The sequence below is a fragment of the Chelmon rostratus genome, chromosome 1 (genome assembly GCF_017976325.1).
Source record: "Chelmon rostratus isolate fCheRos1 chromosome 1, fCheRos1.pri, whole genome shotgun sequence".
NCBI classification, from domain to species: Eukaryota; Metazoa; Chordata; class Actinopteri; order Chaetodontiformes; family Chaetodontidae; genus Chelmon; species Chelmon rostratus.
The window spans coordinates 26,626,082-26,652,073 of NC_055658.1; the positions used below are offsets into that span (position 1 = coordinate 26,626,082).

A 25,992-nucleotide genomic window follows, 5' to 3' on the forward strand; every position below is an offset into this window, starting at 1 on the left:
GATATTTGTTAAAATAGCAACATTAGCTTTACATGGATTTGGGGTGTTTTTCTTGATTGGGGTTAATGCCTCATTTAGTTAAATTGGAATAACACATATAAATCACATCTTATAGAGACCTGATATTACAGACAACCACATTTTGTTTGCTATGTCCAAATATTTATAAAAGTGAAACAAAATTAAAAACAGTGACAACTGCAATTACTGAACTGAAAAATTTCAAGTGAAAAATTGAAATATGATTGCATTAAATTTATTGTAATGTCAGCAGAATATAAGGTATTGAATCACAGTATACGATGCCGTGGCAGTGGAAACGTCTTTGGCATTAACTTGAATTAATTTCAAATAGTCTAATGTTTCAGAACAAAAGGTAACCATGGTGACTTTGCACTTCAAGGTAACGAAACTAATGCTCATACAATATGCTGAAATATCAGTGTTGTAATGTCAATAATGACGGTTCTCTTTCACACATGTCCCCCCTCAATTCATCCTCCACATTCTACCATAAAAAATGCTTTATTTCTATTACTCATTTATTTTGTGAGCAGCATAAAGGGACAACAACTAGTATTTTGTGATACAACCTTGTGTGGCAAAATAATAAAGACACAAATCTTGTATGTCACACATCCTCTGATATGTTGCATCAATATCACAATGCCAACATTCAGCAAAGCAGCAAGGCTGAAAGAAAAAAGGTCACATTTTTCCAGGCTGTTTGGCAAACTGTGTAACAAACAGAGAAGTTATAATGTCTTCATTGATATCTTTTTAGGCTTTTTATTCCATCCACACAAAAAAATCTTTGCCATTTGCCCTTGGATGTTCTTCACTGAATGCAAGGGAGTATGTTGAATCTACCAACAATTTTTGTCTTTTTTTCCAGCTTTCTTTTCCAGCAAACTAGCTTTTATGAAACTCTTTTGAATGTGTACAGTCCATGTAGGAAATGAATGTATCTGTTTCGCTCTGGCACTGCCAGCTCTTACTGTGCCGAAGTCTTGCTCTTTGAACCGAGCTAACTTCATTTTAATGGCAATTTTACAAATTTTATTTAATCAAACCAGAATACAAAGAGCGGTTTTCACATAAAGTATACAGTTCTATCCCATAATGTATTTTAATTTAGTAAAAAGTCAGAATTATAGGTCATAAAGGATATCCTTAATTACTGCATTAATAGATAGATAGAGTAGACTAAAAACTGCATTAAATCTCTAATGAATTCTGCTCAAAAGAGAAAAACTTTGAGGCTGTGTGGTTTCAGTAGCTCTCATCCTGACTGAAGGTGGTGCTGAGAGGAGGGTTGGGGCAGGCCGCGGTGTTGGCGGTGTTGGAAGAGAAGGACGAAGGTGATGAAGATAGCTGGTCGTAGCTTGGCAGGCTGTCGTGGCTGGGCAGGACGGGAATCCGTTCCAGCCGTGGCCTCGGCCTGCCTCCACCTTCGCCCTCGCCGGCGTCCCTCTGGTCCAGCAGGAAGGCGAGGGACTCTGCCACGCGGTTCAGCGTCTGGTCCATGTGTGTTATCTATCAGAGTCGAATCAAATATTGACGGGTGAAACAGCAAAATCATTACTATGCTTTTCACACTTGAGAGTGAATTGTGTGCTTAAACAACCGATGTTTTTGTAAATAACTTCATCATCATCAACTTCATGTCTTCATCACATGTTTAAAGCATAGTGTTAACAGTGAAAATTACGGTCCCTGCAAGCCACACCTCACAAACCTTTCTCCAGTTGATAACAAACAAAACAGAAAATCATCTTGTATTCACAAACTAGAGATGAATGTTGTTCGGTTGCGAGGCAGGAATGTCAGGCACACTTGAAGGAGGGAGTTCAGGACGGTTGTGATCCAACTTTTTTGTTTTTCTTTATTTTGACAGAAAACAAGAAATGAAAGAAACAATTGCATGGTTTCTCCTTTTTTTGTGCCGAGGAACTGGCACAAGCTGTTAAAGTTTTATATTTGAATCAACAATAACAGGGCCAGATGTCTGTGCGCAGATATTTCATATTCCAGCAGAAAAAGCCAGTTAAACCTTTGTTGCACTATCCAGAAGTAATCCCAAACTGAGTGAGAAGTGAAGCTGCAGTGGTACCATTAAAGTCCTCTCGATGGAAGTTTGTAACATTTTCAAAAAAGTTAGAAGTATGACTACAAACACGGTCATGCAAATTTTTGACTTTGTTCTTTTACAAACGAAAGAAATGATGTTAAACGGTGAAAGGCGAGGGGGCATTACTCTGGTGTTCCGCTCAAATCCCACCTTGTCCTCCATCCTGTTCAGTCTCGATCCGATGGAGTTGTTGCCTTTGTCTTTGGCCCGGTCTTCAGAGGGAGACAGTAGTCAAACAAATAATAAGACAGGAGGATTAGGACTGTGGTTTGTCCCATAGTTACTGTGCTATATTTTGAGAGAGCAGTGGAGTGATTAATTACCTGAGCTCGTCTGGAACAAACTTATCTTCCCTAAAGACTGGTCCAGTCTGAGAGAAGCAATGGAAGTCAGAAGAGTATACACATACATACTCATTCCCTCATGCTCTTACTTTCATTATTTTTTTGTTATCTTGCAGAAAACAAACAAAAAAAAAAACCATCATCTACCATTTGTCTCTGCATTTTTAGCCAATCAAATTCATATAAAGCTCTCAAGTAGTTTACCTTCTCTGGAGCTCCTTGATTCGCACCATGAGATGGAGGTGACCCTGGGAGTATTGCTCAATCACGTCTCGGACATCATATGGCTTACGAGCTTGCTGCAACAGAAAAAAATGACCTTTACATCAAAGATATATTAACTTCTTGCTGGGCATGAAGCCGTTTGGAGCTTTGTTTGCCACTGCACAGTCTCCGCTGCTGAGCTTACTGTACGTTTGCAGGAGTGATGACGTTTACAGGTTTGCAGACACCAAATATTAATACATGCAGAATTTAGATTCACTCAATAATATATAGTAATTATATCAGACTGATGATTGAGGGAAACAAACCCTGGAGCAGGTTTAAGTTGATTATTTGCTGCAAAAAGCAGTTTAAGGCACTCAGTTTGAAAGCTCTGTCCGCTTTTTCTGTTGTGTTATGCAGCTGCTTAGCTTCTCATTTGGAAACTCTGCTGTTAGCACTGCTGCTGACTCTGCTGCAGCTGTTATCGTCATTAGCCTAAACTCTGTCCACCTGTAGGTCTGAATCTATGTTGCTCTGAGGTCAAGTTTATTACTCCCCAATCTCTGCAGCTGAGAGTGGAGTTTGCTTGTAAGGAGTTTGCAGTAAGAGCGTAGATGCCAAATAACAACTTTGCATAATGTGTGGGTCCTCAATAATAAATCAATTTCAGGTTAGTTGCATTACTTAAATTATTATTACAATTAAAAATAAATTGTTTTCCGATGTATACGTCGAAAAAAGTTAGTTGCTATAAAATAGCTTGATACTTACCTGGAATTTTCTCTTAGCCACAAAGTAGCGCATTCTCTGGATCACCCGGATAGCTTTTCGGTGTGACTCTGTCAGTCTGTGTAAAAGAGTTTCAAAAGAATGTGTTCATGTTACTTTGAAATGAGTGTGGTGGAAATTACTGCTGAAGTTAAAAAAAAAAACAACGAAATATCAGAGAAAGCAAAAGAAGGCATAGAGTAACCATTTAAAACTCTAACATCTAGGGTACGGCATAATTTTCTTTAAACCTGTGTTTTACTTATCTACCTGAGTCAGTTTAGGGGAAAATATTCAGTGCAGCACAGTTTCATATTATTGTTCATCCTACATCGAAAGCCTCTCCCTTCCTTTAAATGTGATCAAGGTGAGCTGTGCTAAAAACAAAGGGTGGATGATTTTTAGAGTGTGTGTTTCTCTCAAACTGTTATTAAAAACTCAAAGTGGCTGCAGTGCATTTAGCCTTCGTTCTTCTTTTGTGGGCATTATTGAGGAGCTATTACTCAGCAGGCTGATTACCCTGGAGAAGCAGTGAATGAGCCTGTGAGGTGGAGCGTAGTGAGCTCTTTGTCAAGTCCAGTTAGGCGAAAGACTAGAGGAACAAGGTCAGCATGTGTCTCATAATGGACCTCTCGCGGACAATGCAACGTGCTGATTTTCACATAAAGCTTTCATAACATTTTGTCAAATTAGCACCATGTCATGAAATGTAAATACCGTGCTCCGTTACCTATTATACAAATCCATTTTCCAGCACAAATGGCGGTGATATAACCAGAAACAGACAGTGAGGCAAACAGACAGTTCCTTTCAACTCTAATGAGAGACTTTGGATCCTGCTGAAAGTGAAGCTTGAATAGCAAAACTGGGTCTTATCTTTACTCTAACATTAACACACATCTTGAGCTAATTCTGAAGGTTATAATCCTTAAAAGAACAGTGCAACATTTTGGAATTAAGCTTATTTACTTTCTTGACAGAATTGGACACCAGTTGCAATGTGTTTCTCAGTATGCTTTATGCTATATGCTTCTACCTGATTACCATATATTACATTAGGTGCCATTTAGTTAAAGCTCAGTAGCACGCAACCTTTTGATATCAGAGAAGCCAGCTCACTAAATATTAAATAATATAATAATAATAATCTCTTCACACTAGCTTTGAACGAGCCGTGACTTCTTGATAGAGGCCTGATACTTTGGTGGTTTGCCTCACATTTATGCATTTCTCTACTTATTTAAATTGTTGTATTTTACTTGATGTTATGCATTCTATGTAATCTATTTTTTACCAATGTTTAATTCTGCAGTTTCATTTTCCACCTCATGTTATGCATTGTCTTTTCATCCGTATTGTATCTTACTTTAATTATCATTATCTGTCTTTCTATGTGAAGCACTCACTTGATGCAAGTTTCTTGTTATTATGTGATGTAATGTATATTTTTCGTAATGCTTCATGTGAAGAAACCAAAGTTTATCAGTATGCGATTCCTTAACTCTCATATTGACAGTTTTCACCTACTACAACAGCAAAATAGGATTTCAACATTACAGGGATCAGAAGCCACGTTTTTAGAGGTGTTCAGAGACTGTTTGAAAGTATTTTGTATTTCTGAGCTGAAAATTATTTGACAGTTCAGAAAGTTGCTGTGTTTATGATCAGCTCTGGAGGCAGCACTTTCTTATTATCAAATCAACGCTTTTCAGAAACAAGGTAATAAACTCTGACTCCTTCAGCAATTATTGAACAGTTGCTGCCCTGATGAAAATTGCATTATTTGTGTTTCAGCAAAATTGCGCTCCCATGTATTCAATTAAAATCCTCTGTCGGAATAAAGGAGAAGTGTTTTGCCTCGGCTCAATGCGCCCACTTTGCATGAATGTAACACCTTTTGCGTCTTTTGTGTTCTCTTGCAATTGGTCTGCTTCATGAGGCAGAAACAAACAATGCAACCTGAGAAACATGAAAAGGGTTTCAAAGGGGAACTTTCACTCCCCACCTACCTGCTACAATCCCAACTCTTTCAGTGTCACTTTAAAGCCCGTGTCTGCTGTGTTAGTAGAAGTGTAATTTTTGTTTGTTTGTGACAAACCTGCGCTGGTATTGTTAAAACTTTTAAAACCTCAATCATCTTCAATTTACCAAAACACACTTTACTGGGACATCAATACCAAGGCAGCTGCAGAAGCACGACTTCTGTGAACAATTCGACTTCAAGAATCCATACTGCATCTTAGATTTACACTGTAACAATGACTCAACTGGGCTTTATCCCCTGCTGTAAACAGTACAGACAATGTGGAATTCAATCTGTAATTCACCTTAATAATCCAAGACTTTCCACAAGAATCTGCTAAAAAAAAAAAAAAAAAAGCAACACATTTTTCAAGTTTTTTTTAACAAGATGTTTTCTCGTCATGGATAAAACAAGCAGTAGCATCTCACAATGGTTCAATTTAGCATGGAATTTAATGTGTTATTGCTCTTTGAGAACAGCTGGTTACTTATTTTGGAGTCAGTAGAGCACAGAGTGATCTTTGCCAACAATGCTGCGGCATGCAACTCCCACTCTGCATCATTGCCCCGCCATTTAGAAAGGAAATCCCATGGGTCACAAGTGTCGCTCCATTTGTTTCACTTACTGTGCACTTACGTTACACTGCAGTTACTTAACACTCATTTCCTCATATCACTCTCAGTCTCTTGCTGTGCAAGTGCAAAATCAAGTGGAGGTGCTTTTCCCCAATAGAGAATCGTTGCACAGCAGAGACAGGTGAGCTCTGGGGTTTGGCACATTACAAAAGTGGGAAAATATTCATGCAAATGTTCTCCGACATGCTTATCAAAATATTCTCACACATAATAACAGCATTAATTCAGTGGTGGTGAACTCACTGTGACATTGAGGTGGCAGGTGACAGTTCACTGTGTCGCTCTGACTCCAGCTCCAGGTCGTCTGCAAAGCTGCAGTTCCTGCGGAGGGGGCTCGGGGAGTGGACGTCCAGAAGCCCGGGGTTTCTTTTCACTGCATGTCCACGCACATACACACATGCTTTAGACGGCTGCCAGAGCATTCAGTGGTGCTGCTGATTAAGATCTGCTGCCTCTGTTCTGATGTAGCTCAGGCCTCAGGTCAGGTTTAGGTTTGGTGATTTACAATGTAATTTATTGATTTGCTCTCTTTTGATCTCGTGCTGCACTAATGGTGTGTGACCGTCCTACACAGCATACCCTCACACCTGAACTCATTGGCAAACGACCTATGGAGTCAATAGTCGATTGCCACTGACAACCAAAATGGCTAATATCACCACTGGAGAGCGCCAGTAACAAGCCGAAGGCGGATCTTTGTCTTATTGGACCTTCATCCTCATGTTGTAAACGTAGTGAAACAGTCGTAGTTTTAGGTAGGTTTAAGCACCAACATTACTTGATTAGGTTTAGGACAAGATCATGGTTTGGGTTCAGGTAAGTATGTTACTGTGTACTATGTATGTAACTTAAGTACATCATGTAAGTTAAAATAGGTCAACAGTGGCTTTCGGTGTCAGACAGGACATGAATAGCAGTCTCCTTGGTGAAAGTCCTGTGTTTATTTGACTGATCCATCCACCACACCTCCTCCGTATGCAGACATTCTCACTCTTACGCCGACTACGTCACTTGACTTCCCCCTTTCCCTCCTGTCCTAATTACTACAACCACAAGAGGTCGTCACCTGACAATGAACATAAATATTAGTTGTAATAACGCAGTCGACCTATACGGCCATTTTTATGGTGGGGACGGGCAACTGGTAAGGAGAAAAAAATTAGCCTATATGTTGCAGTAGCTTGCTAAGTTAAAAGCCAGAACCACAGTAAATGACTAAAATAATGACACAAATGTGCAAAAGCAGCTTCTCAAAATGCTTATCGCTTCTTCATTGTGGGAACGTTAAGACCTTGTGTGACTACTGACCCTGAATGTACAGAATTCTGATCAAAAATTATGAGCGAGCTGTCATTTTCAGATGGGGGAAAAAAGATCTGCATTTACAGTAACACCTGTGAGACACCTCGCTGTGTGTAAAGCACATGTCTTTCGCTTTGAGGAAAGAAAAACTACCATATAAGGCTGGTTTGAAGTAAGGTCTTAGATTTGGTAATACAAGTCTAGCTCCGCTGGGTCTTACAAACACAAGCATTGGTCTGGTGTGGGCGCCAGGTTCATGTAAAATAAAAATACAAAACCAATAAATTAATAAAAAAAATACATATGCAAAAAGAATGAAAATCCAAGAGACAGTAAAATAGGATATCTCCGATTTTTACCATAACCTGAAATCCGTAATGTTGTTGCCGTGTCAAGAGTTGTTAGGGAAGGCCTGTAATTATTTGAACGTGTATTTTGAAACTGCACCAGCTGGAGGCGTGTGGTACAGATGGTCCTATGCCTGATGTTTGACGTGTGAAAATGAAATGTGTCTGCTTTAAATGGCCTTTGAATGGAATGGACTTACAGTAATTGATGCTGTCAACCAGGAGAGATGTGACACGACAAGCCGTGACATGCTGACTGATATTTCTCAATGACAGAGTTCAGAGCACTGCTTTAACCACTTAGTGGGTCTGTGTGATACTCCACCACACATATGGATCCATGATTTCTTTTTGTTTTTTGAAAAACACCTTTGACCTCAAGCAAAAATGTGTTACTTGACTTCACATGATACAGATCAACCTAACATATCAACCTTTTAGAAGACTTGAGATATCAATACTTTAAACTGAAGCTAAGTCTACACCTGACCCTTGTGATGCAACTATTGAGAGAGAACACAAAGCAACATAAAAACGCTCATATCAACAGATGGCATTACCTGGAGGGGGCGAGCTGAACTGGAGGGAAGACAAAGATGTCCAGGACTGCTGGAGATCTGAAGCACACATGAAGAGAACACACAAACATCACCAATGTTAACCACCAGGCAAACAAAAGACTACAACAATAACAGCCAAAAACATGGCGCTAAGAATGTAATTTCATATTCACTCATGTAATCTAACAAACAACTGAACACAACACAACAGGCATCATGCACTGATTTACAAAAGCATGCTGTTAGAGTAACTGACAGGATGAAAAAGAAGCTGTTAGACCGGACATTCAGAGAGGACAGTAAGTGTAATGAGGACGAGTGCAGGACGTGGACACTAACAGCAGCTCACCACATCCTCCCAGCGTGTGAGGTCCTGCTAAACCAGGTACACGACAAAACGCAGAGAGAGGAAAAAGGCAGGGAAATAAGCAGTTAGACTGGATGAAAGAAGCAGACTTCAAGATAATGATAAAAGAAAAGGTAGAAGCTGTCCATGTCTGTTATTAATCCTCATTCACTCATAGACGCTTGTAAAACCTGTAAATCTTGGTGAAGGCAGGATTTACTGCAGAACTGCTGTATTAGACTGCATTACTTTTAGCTGTGTGCTACTAACAAACTGGTAACTGAGTGCAATTGGGAGTAGTACATATGATAATCTAATAATCTGATAATTAATTACCAGTCAAAATCTCAACAATGTGAAGTATAGAAAAACCTGCCAAACTTAAATGAAAACTGAAATGACTGAATTTGAACAACTCTGTGTTAACTGAGCTCTTGTGTATCCAGGCAATACAATCACACACCAGATGGCAATGTGGCAATTTATTAAAATGATTCATAGTTAAAAGCAGCACGCTGTAGATGTTAGATGTGCAGTGCAACCTGTAGAACCTATTTATCTTCAAATCAAACACAGTGATTTTCACTGAACATGAAGCAAACAGACACATGCGTATACATCTCTACAACTGAGCAAATTAAATTCTGCAAAGCAAAACCATTTGCACAGTACACGCTGGTGGCAGCACTGCAGTCACACATCTAGGCAGCTTTTCAGGTTACCAGCTGGTGTAGAAGAACAAGGTTATAAACAACATAAATAAGCACAACAAAGACTGCGATGCAAGTAGATGTCTGCATCTTATGGATAATAAATTGGCCTTTATTTGTTTCCTGGACAGTAGACAGAATCTCATTTTGCTCATCTACATTCATCCAGTGAGGTCCTCCCATGCAGCACTGATAAAGATGATGATTCATTTTACTCATAGAAATCTTTTCTAAAGGTAGGGTCTACAAAAAAATGTAAAATACTAAACGAGGAGAAAAGTTTAAGGGGCACATTCAAGGACGAAATGAATAAACATAGAAAATAAAATGAATGAGGCCATTTCAAAGATGATACAGAATTAGTGAGTCACTGTTACTCTGACAGTGTTGAAGTTTGATGAAAACAACTCAACTTTTACTACTACTATACAAGTCTCTGAGAAGGATTGTCAGACGTTTGCCAGATCATTGATGCTCTGAACTGTCTGTCTGTCAATCTTTTTATGTATCTATTAGAGTAATATCTACATTTTGATACTCTTTAAAATCCTTGATCAAATCCTGGAACACTCTGATGGTCGAAGGATGGATGTGAGTGACTCATGGCAGGCAGGAATAGAGGAAGTCATTAAAAAAAAGGTCTGAGGCATCTGTCAGTAGCTAAAGGAAAAGACCTGCTCACTTATTTGCTGCACATAAAAATGTTGTCGCTCTTTTAACCAACAAGTAGTTTTGGTTTAGCTAATTAGCATTTAACATAAACAACTGAAGCTGTTGGGAATCTCATTAGTTTTGCAGGTATTCGTAGTAAACCAAAGCACTGGACAAATTAAAATTTATACCTGATGATGATGGTAGATGGAAGGTCAAGAGATCACCAGTTTATTAGAAGTCATTACAGTTTATCCTCTCGGGACCTTGAATATCTGGAGCATATTTCCCTGCAACCTGCCCAGTGGTTGTCAAGATACCTCACTGAAAACCAAAAATGTAAAACTCATGCAGGAACTAGAGGAAAAGTCAATCAAGCGTACCCGTACAGACTTTCAATGCAATCTCGTGTTTCTTGAGATATTTCAGCCTGGACTAGAATTGTGAATTGACCAACCATATGACTGACACTTCCATCCTTAATGCTAGCAGCATGGCATTAAAAAAAAAAAAAAAAAAAACTAAAAAAGATGATGGCTAGAGTAAGGACCAAATACTTTTCTCTTTCTTTTGTTCTTATTGGCTGGCCCACCAGCATTTAGTTAGTTTGGGAGACTCTAAACTGGTCACAGTGATTATCTACCTTTTCAAACTAACAACCTGTGTTTGAGCTAAGTAAGGGGATCGTAACACTGTCCATTATTATCACTGTATTCTGTTCTATGGTTGCAGTAACACCCTGCACCTGTCACAATGCCTGCTTCTGTTTCATTTTTTCATTTCAATTTCAGTCATTAATGGTCATTAAAGGTATACTATGCAAGATTTTCCTAATAAGCAATGTACAGACTCATACAAAAGTAATCCCTCTCAATCACGAGTGAGTGTCAGTGTATGTATCTGCAGAGATTTTTCCCTCTGCCTGTATTTCCTTCTTGTTTTGCTGTGGTTTGAACCTTTGGGCAGTTGGTGTTTAGTTCCCGGCCAATAATGGCACACAGGTGGGGTTGGGACTTAATAAAAACATAACGACCAGGTGCCAAACCATAAGCAGCGCGCACCCATGAGGGAGCTACTAAAATGGCAGACACAGCACCAAATTCCTGCATCGTATACCTTTAACCTCTCCTGCCATTCCCCACCTGCACCTGTCATTGCCCTCAGTGTGTTCCCGCTATTCCCAGTCACCTGAGCGCTCTCTCACCAGCACACCTGTTCCCCATTCCCTCATTATCTTCCTGCATACATAACAACCTTCTTTCCCCAGTCCTTTGCCAGATTGTCTAATGTGCAACAGAGTCTTAGCCTTCCAGCTTTGGTTTATTTGTCTTGCCTGCCTGCCCCTGGCCTGCTTCGTTTGATGACTGATTACCTGTTGCAGAGCTCTGCCTTGAACTTCTAAAGGAGTAACCAAGTAAAGGATTGATTGTGTTTAGCTGTTCTACCTCTGAGTCCACATCTCTGTGTGTGCAACCGTTGCAACACTGAAGGCAGAGATATCTGCAAAATGAAAGTCAACTCATATTCTGCTGGGTTTTTTTTTTATTTCCTTCAATACTAAATCATTAATTCCGCTTTCATAAAAACTGCAACAAATCTTAAATGGACACACATGTGGAGTGCACAACATGCAGGCTACCTTAAATGAGACTGGGATTCAGTATTTGATTTGAATTGCTCCTTGATATCACTCTTAGCCCTCCGTTATTGATCCATGATGATATGTGGTTCCTGTGGTTGCGACCCTTCGAGTGAAGTTCAAATCAAACATGTTCTTTTCACTGTCATCACTGAACAGTTGGCAGCCAGTGCAGCTCTAGTTATTTGTTTACTGTGCTGCTGTGCATCCTGAATGGCGTCGTGAATATTTATTCTGCTTTTAATGAAACCATCTAACACCCAGACTCTAAAAAAGACGGGATAAATAAAAACAGGACGATCATTGCAAACAAACTGTGTTTACTGACAAATGGTTTTACAATGTGTCCCCGAGCTCACGCAGTAACATCCTTTATACAATCACAAAGTGGTGAACCTCGCTCCACCCTCGCTTGTGAACGACTGAGCCTTTCCAGGATGCTCCTTTCATACCCAATCATGATTTTATCACCTGTTACGAATCAACCTGTTTACCTGTGGAATGTTCCAAACAGGTGTTTGGAACATTCCAATAATTCAGAATAAGTAGATATTTACAAAAATCAATAAAGCTAATGAAGTCAAACAATAAATATAATTTCTGGTTATTCCAGTTAATGAGATTAATCAGATTAACTGGAATAACTCTACAACATCTGCATGGGAAGACTCTTTATAATGATTTTTGCCCTGTTTAGTGCAACTTCAATGCAATAGCATAAATGCATTTTGGTAAATGTGCTCTGTTGGAAACATTTTTCACACTGAACAAAATGAACTGCATACCGTACAGTACCTGTGCCCACAGTGCTGTAAACATCCGAACTCAGCTCCCTCCCACTGTCAAATACAGAGTCGTAGGTGATGCTGGGAATTGTGGGAGATGTTGGACCGTTGTCCTTGTCAGTGCTCTTCAACTTCCTCCTTATTTTCACCTGCACAAGAAACGCAAACACCTCAGCTCAACAAAAGGTTCCTGTGGAGGCGTTTTTTTTAATTTATTTGACAACTGAGTGACACTAAAATCATGTTCCCATTAAGGTTCCTACTGAAAAGATTTCAAATGGTTACATGCATATATGTTTGTGTGTGTGTGTCAACTTATCAACTTATACCTTTGTTAACACGGTCAAAAACACTTATGCAGTTTTGTTACAAAGCTGACTGTGTGGGCATGGTCTGTACCCAAGCAGCAGTACCGCTGCTGCTAAAATAATCGGTATCAATATTTAATTGCCGCGGGCTGTCGTCTTGTAATTGCATATCTCTTTTTTTTAGTTCTGCTTTAATTCCTTTCCCCCCCACACAGATTTCACACATATTACAGTAATGACAGTGTTTTTATATCTTAAATTTCAAATTTTATTAGCCAGCTTGGTTTTTAATCACCACAACAATAAATTGTAACACAGTTATAGTAGCATCACACAGTGCAGTGCAGTTTATAGTCACTTGAGTCTGCGTGTCAGTGTAGTGTCAGTTAGCGAGAGAGTTGCTCTCCTTCTGGCTTTGTTTTATTTCATTTCTAAATTACAGCTGAACTAACCATTACAGAGGTCAAACTGCAGCACCACTTTCAATCCACCACAAACTGCAGCCTTCAAAAGGACCATAAAGTTGGATCAACCAAAAAAAAAAAAAGATCATAACCTTCATGAAGGCAGGATTTACGGTGTTGCAGAGCTGTTGCTTCATACTGAATTGGTTTTGCCTTTGTGTACATAAAAAACCTGAAACTGACTATAAGAAGCCGTTACAGCGAAATATAATATGATTACTGACCGATTTCTTGGGCTTGGGGGTGGACAGAGTGGAGGCAGGGATGTTGGATCTCTTCCGCAAAAAGATCTTGAATGTGGCAGAATCAAAGTTCTCCACTGCAAAATATCTCCACGATGTCTGAAGGGGCATGAAAATAGCAATATATTGGTTGGACAGGACTCATTTCATGCCAACACATGTTCTATGCAAGAGAGAAAGTCAGGGTTACATGAAAGGATGGTCTCAATAATAAGAGTGGGGCTTCCAGACAGTTCAGTCCCCCGGCCGTATTGTGGTTGTTTCAGTATTTTTCGGTCAAATATAAAGTACCTGAATGAGACAGGCAGCTGCAGGGATCTGTCTATTGAAGTGTTTCTGCCTTTGCTTCTGCTGCACCTTCAGGGCAAAGCCTGAGCCTAAGATTCCCTGTGAACAACAGCACAGCAGAGATACTGCTCATTAATTCCATTTTAACGACGCACTCGCAGGCAGCAGCGTGATCCAAAAGACAGAGATAAACACAAAGTTAACCAGAAATTAAGCAATGATGTGCTATTCAGTGCTGAAACATTTAAGTCTATTATTCAGTTTGTTCATTTACAGAAAATACATTCAAATGTTCCTCAGTCGTTTATGGTGGCTACATATTCTGAAATGTGAGGGATTCCTCGCTTTTCTCAGCTTCACGCCACCAACAAGCTGAAAACCGTTTGGGCTCTAACTATAACCAAAGAATAATCCAATAATTGATTATTGGAAACAAACATCACTTGCCTAATCCTTACGCAAAAAACCTGATTGTCATAATAAATCGCTACTGCATATCTCAACTTTGAGGTCCTCAAATTGTCTTGTGCAGTATTAAAGGACCTGAGAGCATCAACACTTAACGGAAAAGATGTAAAATCAAACTTTAGCTAACATGCAGTCAGTAAAAAAAGGATCAAATGTAATGCAGAGCTGTGAGCTGCTTTCTGTCTTTCTGTCATGAAATACAGTGGCTTGACATGGTCCTTACAGCACTTAATGCACACTCTTACTAAAGTCTGCATTAAGCTCTCAGCACTGTTAAACTATAATCCTTTTAAATCTTTGCAGTGGCTAGTAAAACATGTCAGAGCCAGCTGTGCTATATGATTGTACACTAAGGACTTAATTAGGCGTTTTATGTTTTCTTAGTACAAACTTAAAAGACCAAACTAATTACAAATTTGCTTCAGTAGGATTTGACGTGACAGAAACAGAGTTTTTAAAACCATCATTCTGCCAGGGATTGTTTTTCCATTGGTAACATTTGCATGTGATAGGAGTCACTAGAAAAGGATTGATAAGAATGTGAACACAACACACATCATTGTGACCAGATGTGAGACACCTCAGCCTGAAAGATGCTCTGGTTCAGCTATTTCTCTTTCCACTTACTGCAGGCAGAGCAAAGAAGGAAATGGCAAAGACTGAGAAACAGGACGCAATGGTCTTTCCAATCCAGGTCTGTGGCACTTTGTCTCCATATCCAATAGTGGTCACTGTCACCTTTGGAAAAAACAAGGGAATTAATACAAGAGGCTTAATTCTGGCAGCTTCAGTCTGTCCACTGCTGTTAGGACTCTTCTTCTACAGCCATGCTAGAGGCTCTGTGAGGCACAGTGGTGCTTTGAGGTAAATGCTAACATACCCACAGTGACTGTGGCGCATGAGGCCAACTCTGACCTTTCCTTTCTCTGACTCTCACTTCTTTGTGCACTGAGAGAACACAACAAAGACTGTGAGTATGGGAAAGATGTGAAAGTGGACCCAAACCCGATAAAACTCATAGTAAATATTGTAAGTAAACCTCACAGAGTAGTTGTTATGAGACTGCTGTGTCTGTGCGTGTGTGTGTGTGTGTGCACTTTTTTTAATATCAGAGTCCCTGAAGTTTCCAAGAGGCATAGTGGGTGGTGACTTATTGTCTGAAAATAAAATTTCATCTTGTATTATCTACAATACTTGTTTTGCTGCTTGTATTAGCGGCCCACTGGATGTGCCCAAGGGTGTTCACACAACTCCTACTGTAACAACAGTAGTACAGATAAAACAGTCTATATTTGACCTTTCACTTGCCAAATACTGTTTAAAACAAGTCAGTGTTTTCTGCAAAATCCTATTGTTCAAAGTCAGACAGAGAGTCACTAAAACAATATTTAGAAAATGGAAAAACATAACTTTCTTTCAAGCATAATACATTTTAGGGTTAATGTTATAGTAATATAGTCAAATGTGTAATCTGATCAAAATGTGATATCAGAAGAAAGAATTGAGAGCTTCACATTAACAGTTATTTCAAAGAATATATATATATACACAACTTACTTAAATATGTATGATGCATATAATCACTAAAGTTGACTTAATTAGCTGGCAATTAAAGGACATGCTGAGTGTTAATGAGATGATAAATTCCACTCTCATGTCTGTTACAACCAGCAGGTGGCTAGCTTATTTTAGCATAAACTAGAAAGCAGGGGCAAACAGCTGGCCAGGCTCTGTCCCCTGCTCCCAGCCAGGACACAGTCAGACACAATAGACCCTGTTAGAAGTTATTACACGACATCATCCCGTCCTCGTCAGAAAAACGTACAAATCGTCTGTGCAAGCAGGTTATTATGACCCATGTTTATGTTGTTAGGTGGCGACCTCTAGTGGCCGTCGTAATTATGATGGGAGCAAAGCAGGAAGTCAGGTGACGTAGTATAAAGAGCAAGAAAGGGGATGGATGCTAAGCTAAGCTAACAGTTCCCTGATATTTATCAAAAAGACATGAAAGTGGATTTCCAAAAAATGTCAAACTATTCCTTTAATAAATTAATTATTTCATAATATTATACAATCAAATCACTCAAAAAGCATCATATACCAGACATGCACAACAGTGAGTGCACCAGGTCTAATTTTAATGTAAATACTTGGGGCCTGGTCTAACAGAAGTGAACAAAACAGACTTCTGACTTTTGACTAAGCCCTTCGCAACCATCACAAAACACACACACACACACACACACACACACACACACACACAGATTCTCACCACTCCCCACCACAGGGCATCAGCGTAGTTTCCGAACTCGGTGGATCCGCTGCTGTCGACCCCATCTTTCTCTGCCAGGTAGACGAGGTACGAGGAGAAGATCAGGCTCAGAAAGCCGATGTATAAGGTAGTGATCAGCTCCTGAAATAAATACACACAAATGCAGGACATATTTGAAACTCAAGAAACAACAAACAGATCATTGCAAAGATCACCATAAGATTATATGATATGAGATCTGGGAATCTATATATACTTTCTTACACAAGACCTCCTGATTGCCACACTATCCGTTTACCAGTAGACTGCCTGGAGTCTAGTGTGACTGTGTTTGATAAAAATATGACATATGGATGTGAATATTCATGTAAATGTGCTGCGAATATGATGATTAAAATCTTTTTCTGGAGATTCTGCAGCGTCTCCAGGCTTGTTTATGAACTAAAGGTGCTTAATTCTCCACCTATCAGTTTGGTTGAATGATGCTGTACTTAATGCATACGGCTGACATTATTCTATGTTTTCATATTATCAACAAATCTCATTAAATAGCCAAAAGTAACGATTCATTAGTTTCTCAATACTTTGAAACCAGCCCTGAGCCCATTCTGTCTTCAGTTAGACAGAATGGGCTTCTTTGCAAAAGGGTCACAAGTACAAGGTTTCTTTTTTTTTTTTTTAAGAAAGGTTTAGTAAAAAACACAGCTGTGTTTTTAGTAAATCTTGCTCAAACAGGGGTAAACACTGCATTTATTAGGAAGTATTTTCATCCACAGATGCCTACACATTCATTGTGCTACTAAGTATTTATGTCAGCAGGGCGACGTGTGTAGGATTTACTGAAATAAACCGCAGTGGCAGTGTTCATTGTGATGAAGAAGCACAGTAACCTGTGCACCAGTGTGGCTCATTGACATGCTTTTTGAGTTTTAGGAAACAATGGAGCTCGATGACACAAAAGAATAAGTTATATCAGACTCAGACAGCGCGTGTTGGTCGGATCAATTCATTGTTGGTTTTGGTCTTTTTGTGGGATTTGTTGACAATAAGAAAAACATTAAATATCCCCAACTTTGTTGTTTAACTTTACGAATAAGTAATGGTGCATTTCTTGTAATGACAAAAATAGTATAGTTGTAAATAAAATTTACAAGCCTGATTCCACTGGCTGAAGGTTGAGACGCTGTTACAACATAAACAGTACAGTACAAAGAAACAAACAGTACAAAGATGAAATATATTGATTTTTGTAAATATCTGCTTATTTTGAATTTGATGCGGCAACAAGTGTCAAACAAGTTGGGACAGGAGCAACTAAAGACTGGGAAAGTCGTGGAACGCTCCAAAAACACCTGTTTAGAACAATCCACAGGTAAACAGGTTGATTGGTGACAGGTGATAGAATCATGATTGGGTATGAATCATCCTGGAAAGGCTCAGTCGTTCACAAAGAGGATGAAGCGAGGTTCACCACTTTCTGTACCATTAAAGCAACCAAGTACAGCTGACTTTAAACTGTATGTTCAATAATAATCACAAATCACTGGGGGGTTGTTGCTTGACTAAATTATTATAAATTAGTTTCAAACTCAGACAGCTGATCTTTCCCTCTGTATTCAAAAGAACTCTGAGGCGTCTTATTGCAGATTCAATAAGGAACTGCCTGTGATTTGCACAGGAGGTCTAATTGGGCTTGGCTCTTATCCTGTCTTACTGTAATTGGACAACTGCTTTGTGAAAGAGCGCTTTAAGTGAATGTTCTCTTTGCACTTACCTAGTATGTGATTTAAACTGTGTTTAACCACTCACAGTGCTGGAGCACTCACTGCACTAAATGGGACTGAATTCCTGATGAGTGAAATTCTTATTCGTGTCTCAGCCCCAAAACTGTCACTCCCAGATTTTTCAGAGTGCCACGGAGGAGTTGCAGCGTAATCGAAAAACGATCCCGGAAATGGCTGCGGCTGCTGTTTGTTTGCCTTCCTTTAAATAACATAAACCTACTCTTGCATTAGCGGATACAAACAGCACTTAAGGTCCGTTGGTACTCATCGTGTGAGATGTATTTCTTCAGATGACTGCACATTTTTTCCTGAATGTTTTGGACGTTTCTGGGCATCAAACCCTCGGCAGTGAATATGAGAGCCTGTAACACCTTTAGCTAACATCCCTGCTCGCAACCTCTAAGTGCACGATTCTTGGAAATAACAGCTTTTAATGCATTCAGGTACACCTTCCTTGAGTCACTATCAGGGATTTAGTAGCTGTGTTGCTGCTGCTGTGACCTGGCAAACACATCCAGGAAAGATTCTGCCAGCAAGGAACAACTGTGCAAATTGTGTTTACAAGCCACAAACACTAGACTGCTACGCAGCGTGTATTTAAATGCTGTTGTAACACAAAGACTGGATACTGATTGGAGTGAATGAAACTCCTTTGACTTAAAAAAATGCCAGCTGTTAACACAGACGGGCTGCAGTTGAGAATGGCTGAGAAAAATATTCTCGTCTTGTGCTGACTTAATCACAGTTAGAAATTCACCAAGGAGCCAAAACTGGATGTGCAGAACACTCACGTCCCGCTGGTTGATGGCGATTTGACCTCTACTGCACTGCCTGTTGTACGATAGCGTGCTATATTTTCCTTGTGCAGGGCTGTTAGGAGTGTGTGGGGCCTTTGCAGAGCAAATAATTGCTTTGTAGCCACAAAAGTAGTGCAAAAAGGAAGAAAGACAAAAACGACTCAACACATTTCAGCTTCTGATGTCTTGAAAGCCCAATCAGGACAAAGCTTATCTCAAGGTCAATCTTTTTTTCTGGCCCGTGCACACTTACCATCTCCCCCCTGCCTCAATTTGTGCATTGGTGTGAACAGTGTGCCATATTCAGACCCATCCCAAACCGGCTAGTGTGGAGCAGAGCTGGCCACTTAAACCGTCAAACAGTCTGCACCAGTGCTGATGTGACATCCTCCACTACCCTGAATGCATGGGAAATGCAGGTGTTGGATGATGGATTAAATATGAATTTAAATTACATCTTAGTACTTCTCATCCTGGGAGTCATAAATCTGAGGGGTTCACAAGATGATTAATGGTATTTTTTTTAAAAAAAATCTCTTTCCCTTTTCTCTCATTTTTGCTTATTTTGCCTGAAATATTGGATAGTGTCACCTCTTTAGGCATCTTCACATGGAGCAATATGAGAAGGAAAAAACAAGCAGGAAGGAAGGAACTTGTCAAGCACACGACCAAGAGGAACCAGCGAACATTGCATACATTGCTTTGCAACCACTGGCCTAAACCTTTACTGCATCTCCCCTACACTGCTTTTCCATGGTGGGTTTGATATCACAGAATGTTCCAGCTCATCCTCACCGGAAAAACGTCAGCATAGGTCTTCGCAAGCAGGTTATTACTATCCATATTTGCGTTTATTGCTAGGCAACAAACTCTGGTGGTCATAGTAATTATGACAGGAGCAAAGGAGGAAGTCAGATGACGTAATGTAAAGAGCAAGAAACTAACGCATCACTCACATAACGTTCATGAATTATGTAACGTAACCATGATCTTTCCTTAAACCTAACCAAGTACTTTTGGTATCTAAACAGAATGAAACGGCCAATGCCAAATATGTTGTTTTGAGAGTCACTGGCAATCGACCTATTCAGTAATTTATGTATGAGGACGTGCTAAACGTGCAGTTGGATAACTGTCAAATAAAAGTAAGCATGGCTTGTCTCATGTCTGTTTAAAATTTGTTTGATATGTCTTATACACTCATGGACGTTTTCAACCATCTATTTTACAAATCGATTTACAAATGGTGATTACTCGTGGGACTTTACTGTACTGCAGGGCAGCACAGCATAACAGTAGCTTAAAGGGCAATGATGATCTAACAGTATCCATGGTGACGGATGTTTGTCGGGGAAAAAAACAGCAGTGAGTGCATCCCAGAGTTCGCCTGTTATTTTATACCCTCAATCTGAGGGGCCCTCTGTAGTGTTTTTTCCTGTGGAGCGACAACCCGCGGCTAGCTGGTAGGAATCAGTTTGGGAAAGGCGTCCAATATCTCGCCACACACACTCACTTTCTTCACAGCCGCGGTCAATGACTGCTGATGGCCAGCCTCAGCCAGGGGCAATATGGTCATCAGCCAAGGCCAATACAAGGAAGCACCACAGGTGGCATTGGATGAGCGACATCCCTGACGCTCTGCTCACCTTCATCACCCTCTGTTTTTACACAGACATCGAAGACAACCACAGTGGCCGCTGGGGGTAATCACGATCACCGCTGTGTCTCAGCTGAATGATATTGTGGACGGGCCACAGTCCTGAGCATCCTGCACAGTGGCTCTTTTCGTCTGGCTCTGCTGAATATCCTTTTTGCTGAAATATGCATTCCCATGGAGAGAATCTGCATCGTGTGGTCGTGAAAAATAATAAACACGATGAGGTGAGGCTATAAATCTCCTGACAGTAGCCTCCAGTTTACTGATAATAATCAGAAGCAGTGATGCCTTTGGACCTGAAGTGTGATTTTGAATGTGGTGATTGTGTACCTGCCGATGGATGAAGACTACAGAGCCCAGGAGACGCCAGGTTCCTCCCTGCCGGTCTACATGGAGCATTCGCAGGATCTGTAGGAAGCGAACCCCTCTGGAAAATAATAATAAAAGTGTTTAACTGCTGGCACTGTATTCAGACCAATGCATGTAGATACTGCATGCACGAACACGTACACGCACTATGAAGCCAAAAGTATGTGGACACCCAAACATTACACCTATAGAATAACATCTCATTCCAAAAGCATGGGCATTAATCTGCTGGGAAGGTCTTCCACAAGATTTTGGAGCCTGGCTGCAGGATTTTCTTTAATTCAGCCTTGAGAGAATTAGCGAGGCTGGCCACTGATGCTGGGCCTGACATGGCTCACAGTTGGCCAATTCATCCCACACATGCTGGATGTGGTTCAGGCTCTGTGCAGGTCAGGTAGGCTCTTCCACACCAAATAGGGAAAACCATTTCTCTACGAATCTGGCTGTTGCCTCAAAGTTAGAAGAACACTCATGTCTAAAGCATTATATGCCCTAAGGTTAAGGTTTCCCTTAATTGGAACAAAGGCACCCAAAACCACGGAACCATGAAAAACAGCCCCAGACCAGAGGTACGCCAAGTGTCCACATACTTTTAGTAGTAGTTTCCAGCTGCACACACACTGTCTCTTACCTCACAGCAGAGGTGGCAAAGATCTGCTCTTTGGAGCCCACTGAGAGAACGACTACTGAGGCAACAACTACAATCAGATCTGCAGTGATAGAGAGTGAATGTCAGATGACTCCAGATGTTCAATATACAGAGGTGCAGCATGACATGAGCAAGCGCTGTCCTCCATATGAGGCTTGGAAGAGTCAGAGAAGAAAGTGCATATATTAAAAAGTGAATGGAGAGGGCTTTATGAAGTAATTCTCACTGGTTTTCATTACAAAATTATTCTATAAATAAGATGAGGTGAGAGGGGTTGCGGATAATATTAACGCTAATATTCATTGCTGCTTATTTAAAAAACACCTGGAGGTTCCAATTTTAAGAATAAAAATGGGATGTGGAAAAAATGAGAAATGAGCAGTGACTGTTTTAATTTCATGCTGAATTTGTGCGAGATATTTCATTTTGGGATGAAGCTCAGGATATATTACAGATATTGTTTAAATATTGTGTGTGTGGGTGGGGAGTGAGACGTCTGTTTGTGTGCTTGTGTATAGATACGTGTGTGTGTGTGTGTGAGGATTGTGCTCCCACCAATAATAGATATTGGCTTCCTGGCAAAGCGCAGCCGGCCCCAGATGCCAACATATTTACTGCGGCAGCCCGCTGACCAGAGGCGGACAAAATATTCCACACCGAAGAACACCACAAGGACGATCTCCTGCCAGAGAAATGAGGGGAAACAGAACAGACAAATGAGGGAGAAGGACAGGTGGGGGAAAAAAATCAAACGTCAGATGTTGTTGCAGGTCATCCGGTGAAGCAACACCTGAACAGCTGCTCAGACTTCAGCAAAGTGTGCTCCAACACATGTCAATTTATAGATGCAATGGTTGCACAACTGTTTCCTCTTTTTTTAAGTGCAGCTTCTCACACAAACATGTCACAGCAATTCATTAAGGATTATTGATTCTTGCTCAACAGATACACCATTTGTCACTGTTTAATTTGTACCACACCGCTAATTGATTAATTCTTCATTTCAGCTGCAAAATTTACTTTATCCTGTTAGATAAAAAAGTGATTATGTATCCTGACCGTAGACTGTATGGACAAAGGCTCCGAGACGTCACCCATAGGTTTTTAAAGAGCCATTGTGAAGTGATGCCGTCGCCGTCTTGGCGGCGCCTGACACCTCCAAACTCCCGGCTAATCCAAAAATGAGTGCAGATGTGGAGCGTGGGTGGACTTGAGGGGCCATGCCCATAGCTATGCATAGCCTGAAGCCTGAATATAATTCAAACAAGTAAGTTATATAAAAATTCACTCCTGTACAGTCACAAACAGGGAAATGAGCTATAGGGAGCAAATGTTGTTTGTACAAGCCTGTGAACATGTTGATACATACATACATATATATATATATATATATATATATATATATATATATATATATATATATATATATATATATATATATATATATATATATATATATATATATATATATATATATATATACATATATGCTGTCTCACTAAGAGTTAGATTATAAAATAGACAACACTCTGATGTATGAATAGTGAATATGAAGCTTCCATCAGTCATCTTAGCTTAGCACAATGACTGGAACAGTGGAAAACAGTTGTGTCCAACAGTTGTGGCTGTGTCCAAAGATAGAAAAAGCACCAGTGCCTGTAAATCTGAATAATTTACAAGGCAAATCTCATTTAATCTCATTTAATCCATAATCCATAAAAAAACAAATGCGAAAATGACATATTGTGGTTTAGCGATGTGTTTTGTGCTGGACTATTTTTGGCAGTAACTTCTTGGAGTCTCTGCTGACTGCCTAGCAACGGCACGGTGACAAAAAGACTATAATAACACACACGTAACCCCCATTAGAGAACTTTCACACTTCAGTTTTATTGTCATGAATATTAGAGGCCCTTGTGGGGTGTTTTTGTTAACCCACGCTAGCTCTTTTCATCCTCTTTCCAGTCTTTGTGCTAAGCTAAAGTAAGCCTACCACATCTGGATAATTTCCTCATTTTCTCCTCCTTCTTCTTCTCCTTCTTGTTTTTTTTATTCACATGAGAATAACTGAAACAAGCCACCACAGCATGTGTCCAATGCTAAACATGAAGCTCAAGCTTCTCAATTAAAGCTGCTCAATTCCATGCAAGTTTCCTCCAGTGCTCCTCGAGGACAAATGGATTAAAAAAAAATCAATTGCCGCACACAATTCCACGCCAACGTGGAAATTAATGAACTGTGAGTGCAATTACCTCCAAACGTCTCTTAATCATTGACAAGCATTTGGAAATGAAGCTGTCTCAAAGTCAATCAATAGCTTTTCATAGATTTTTAATGGTGACATGATCATTTTGCAGTGAACGATGGGAGGAACAACCTGGGGGATTCAGGCAGTGGGTGTCGTAGAGCAGGAGACGTTTTCAGCTTGGAGTTACCGGAGGTGTTTTCTTCATTAGCGCCATAGATTAAAGCTTCAGTGAAAATAAAACAGCACGTCTTGCAGAAACAAAAATTGGATTAATAGTATGTTAAGTTGTGTTCTTGGAAGCAAGTATAAAAAGAAAATGTATTTTTCTAATTTATTCAGTGAGGATTTCTGCTTCCAAGGTCGAAAAATGAATGGTCTATCCAAAGAAGTGATGCATTAACAAAGAGGAGCAGATCAAATCAGGCACTCAGAAACAGCAGCTGACTCTCGTTTGATCCAGAGCTTTTGAATGTATGACATGATCTTCATCAGTCAATGGAATTTTAGCAGTTGCCATCAAACTTTGGCTAAAAGGTTGACAGGAGATCTTGACCTTGGGAACAGACGACTGTGTGATATGGTTGAAAAACAAGCAAGCGTTTAGATTGTTCTGTCAGCTGCTGTTTCCACAATCAGGAACGATCCATTAAACTCACTTTTTAAGCCTAAAAGTGTTCAGAATAACTCAAAGTTTCAACACCTACAGCATGACAAGTGAGCGAATTCCATCTGCTGATGAAGATCATGTGATTCCACTGGGTTGTGAGGAAGTGAGCCAAACCCAGGACCAGAGTGGGACCAGGTCCCCTGTAGTCTGTCTAAATGGGTCAGGTGGGGTCTTTTAGCTTGTGGGTACCACCTGAGTAGATCTGAATGGATTCAAGTGTATCGATATCAGCTGTGATGACACAGTGCAACAAAATCACTGCAGCAGAAAATATTTTAGGAAACCACTGACCTCTGTAAAAGATTTCTGCAATGAAATGACAGTTATTTTTTGGAAGTTGATTAACGAATATTAAATCGGTTACAGGATTAGTGACTGTTCCGGTTGATTTTGCATTAGTCTAATTATCCTTGGGCCTCTTTGGATCACAAATGTCTCTTTTTTGAAAATTAATTAATGCATGTTGGGCTCAGACAGGCCCATTTTGGACCTGTGGAAACCTCTACCGCGTGATAGAGCCAAAAGCTGAGAAATAAGTCCTTCATCAACAGTTGACAGCGATGTTCTTTTAAACACACACTCACTTCTCTCAGTTCTCACACCCCGAACCCCTCCAGTCCCCCCCTTCTCTGCTTCCCCCTGTCTCATCACAGGAACCACAAGGGGGACAATAAAACTGGAAGACTTCGTCTTGTCATTGCCCTCAACACAGCTCCTCTCCGCAACATCTTCTGACCTAAACACATCACCGATCTCCGTTCGACCTTCTGTTCATCCCCTCGTGCTCGACCCTCATTTCAACCCACCATTCAGTCTCGACCCTTCACTCCACAGGTTTCAACCCTCGTGCATCCTCCCTTTCCAGTTAAGCTATTTGCATTCCTAAGAGACTTGATGGTCATAAGTAAGACATGTTCTTCTCTGCAGAATGACGTAAAACGTAGCTGTACTTTTTAATAGTTTCCAGTCATTTTGGATCCAAGCAACAAACTGGGTGTAAGAATGTGAATTCTTTGGGCAAACTGCCAAGAATTTGGCCAAACATACGACTACAAACACTGTCAGCCGGCGCTCCATCTCCAAGTACAGAACAGCGTGGTCTCTGTTAACCTTGAATGTGCGGGAAGAAAGAAACAAGGCAAAGAAGATGCTTCTGTGATGGGGGAGGAGAGAATGAAAGAGTGGCAGGGTCAGAGCAAATCTAAGCTGGAAAGCACAAAGTACAAAACAGTCCCTTTGGGATGGAGGGTGCAAAAGATGAATGTTTGAGATTTTGGTTGGTTTAGCTGCACAGCAAATATTAATTATTCATTATCTGTGTACAGTAGAAG

General features: G+C 40.2%; 1 protein-coding gene across 1 annotated transcript in view; it reads right to left on the minus strand.

Moving 5' to 3' along the window:
• Positions 1-289: 289 nt before the first annotated feature.
• kcnq1.1 (potassium voltage-gated channel, KQT-like subfamily, member 1.1) overlaps positions 290-25,992 on the minus strand; it is a 34,730-nt gene continuing 9,027 nt past the window's right edge. The window contains exons 3-17 of the mRNA XM_041937671.1: positions 22,302-22,428; positions 21,729-21,807; positions 21,059-21,155; positions 16,491-16,631; positions 14,846-14,956; positions 13,754-13,849; positions 13,445-13,561; positions 12,459-12,597; positions 8,318-8,374; positions 6,352-6,481; positions 3,454-3,529; positions 2,680-2,774; positions 2,455-2,501; positions 2,282-2,343; positions 290-1,536 (exon numbers count right to left, since the gene is read on the minus strand). Coding sequence (XP_041793605.1) covers positions 1,273-1,536; positions 2,282-2,343; positions 2,455-2,501; positions 2,680-2,774; positions 3,454-3,529; positions 6,352-6,481; positions 8,318-8,374; positions 12,459-12,597; positions 13,445-13,561; positions 13,754-13,849; positions 14,846-14,956; positions 16,491-16,631; positions 21,059-21,155; positions 21,729-21,807; positions 22,302-22,428 — 1,638 coding nt within the window. The 3' untranslated portion in view covers positions 290-1,272. The remainder of the gene's footprint in view (positions 1,537-2,281; positions 2,344-2,454; positions 2,502-2,679; positions 2,775-3,453; positions 3,530-6,351; positions 6,482-8,317; positions 8,375-12,458; positions 12,598-13,444; positions 13,562-13,753; positions 13,850-14,845; positions 14,957-16,490; positions 16,632-21,058; positions 21,156-21,728; positions 21,808-22,301; positions 22,429-25,992) is intronic.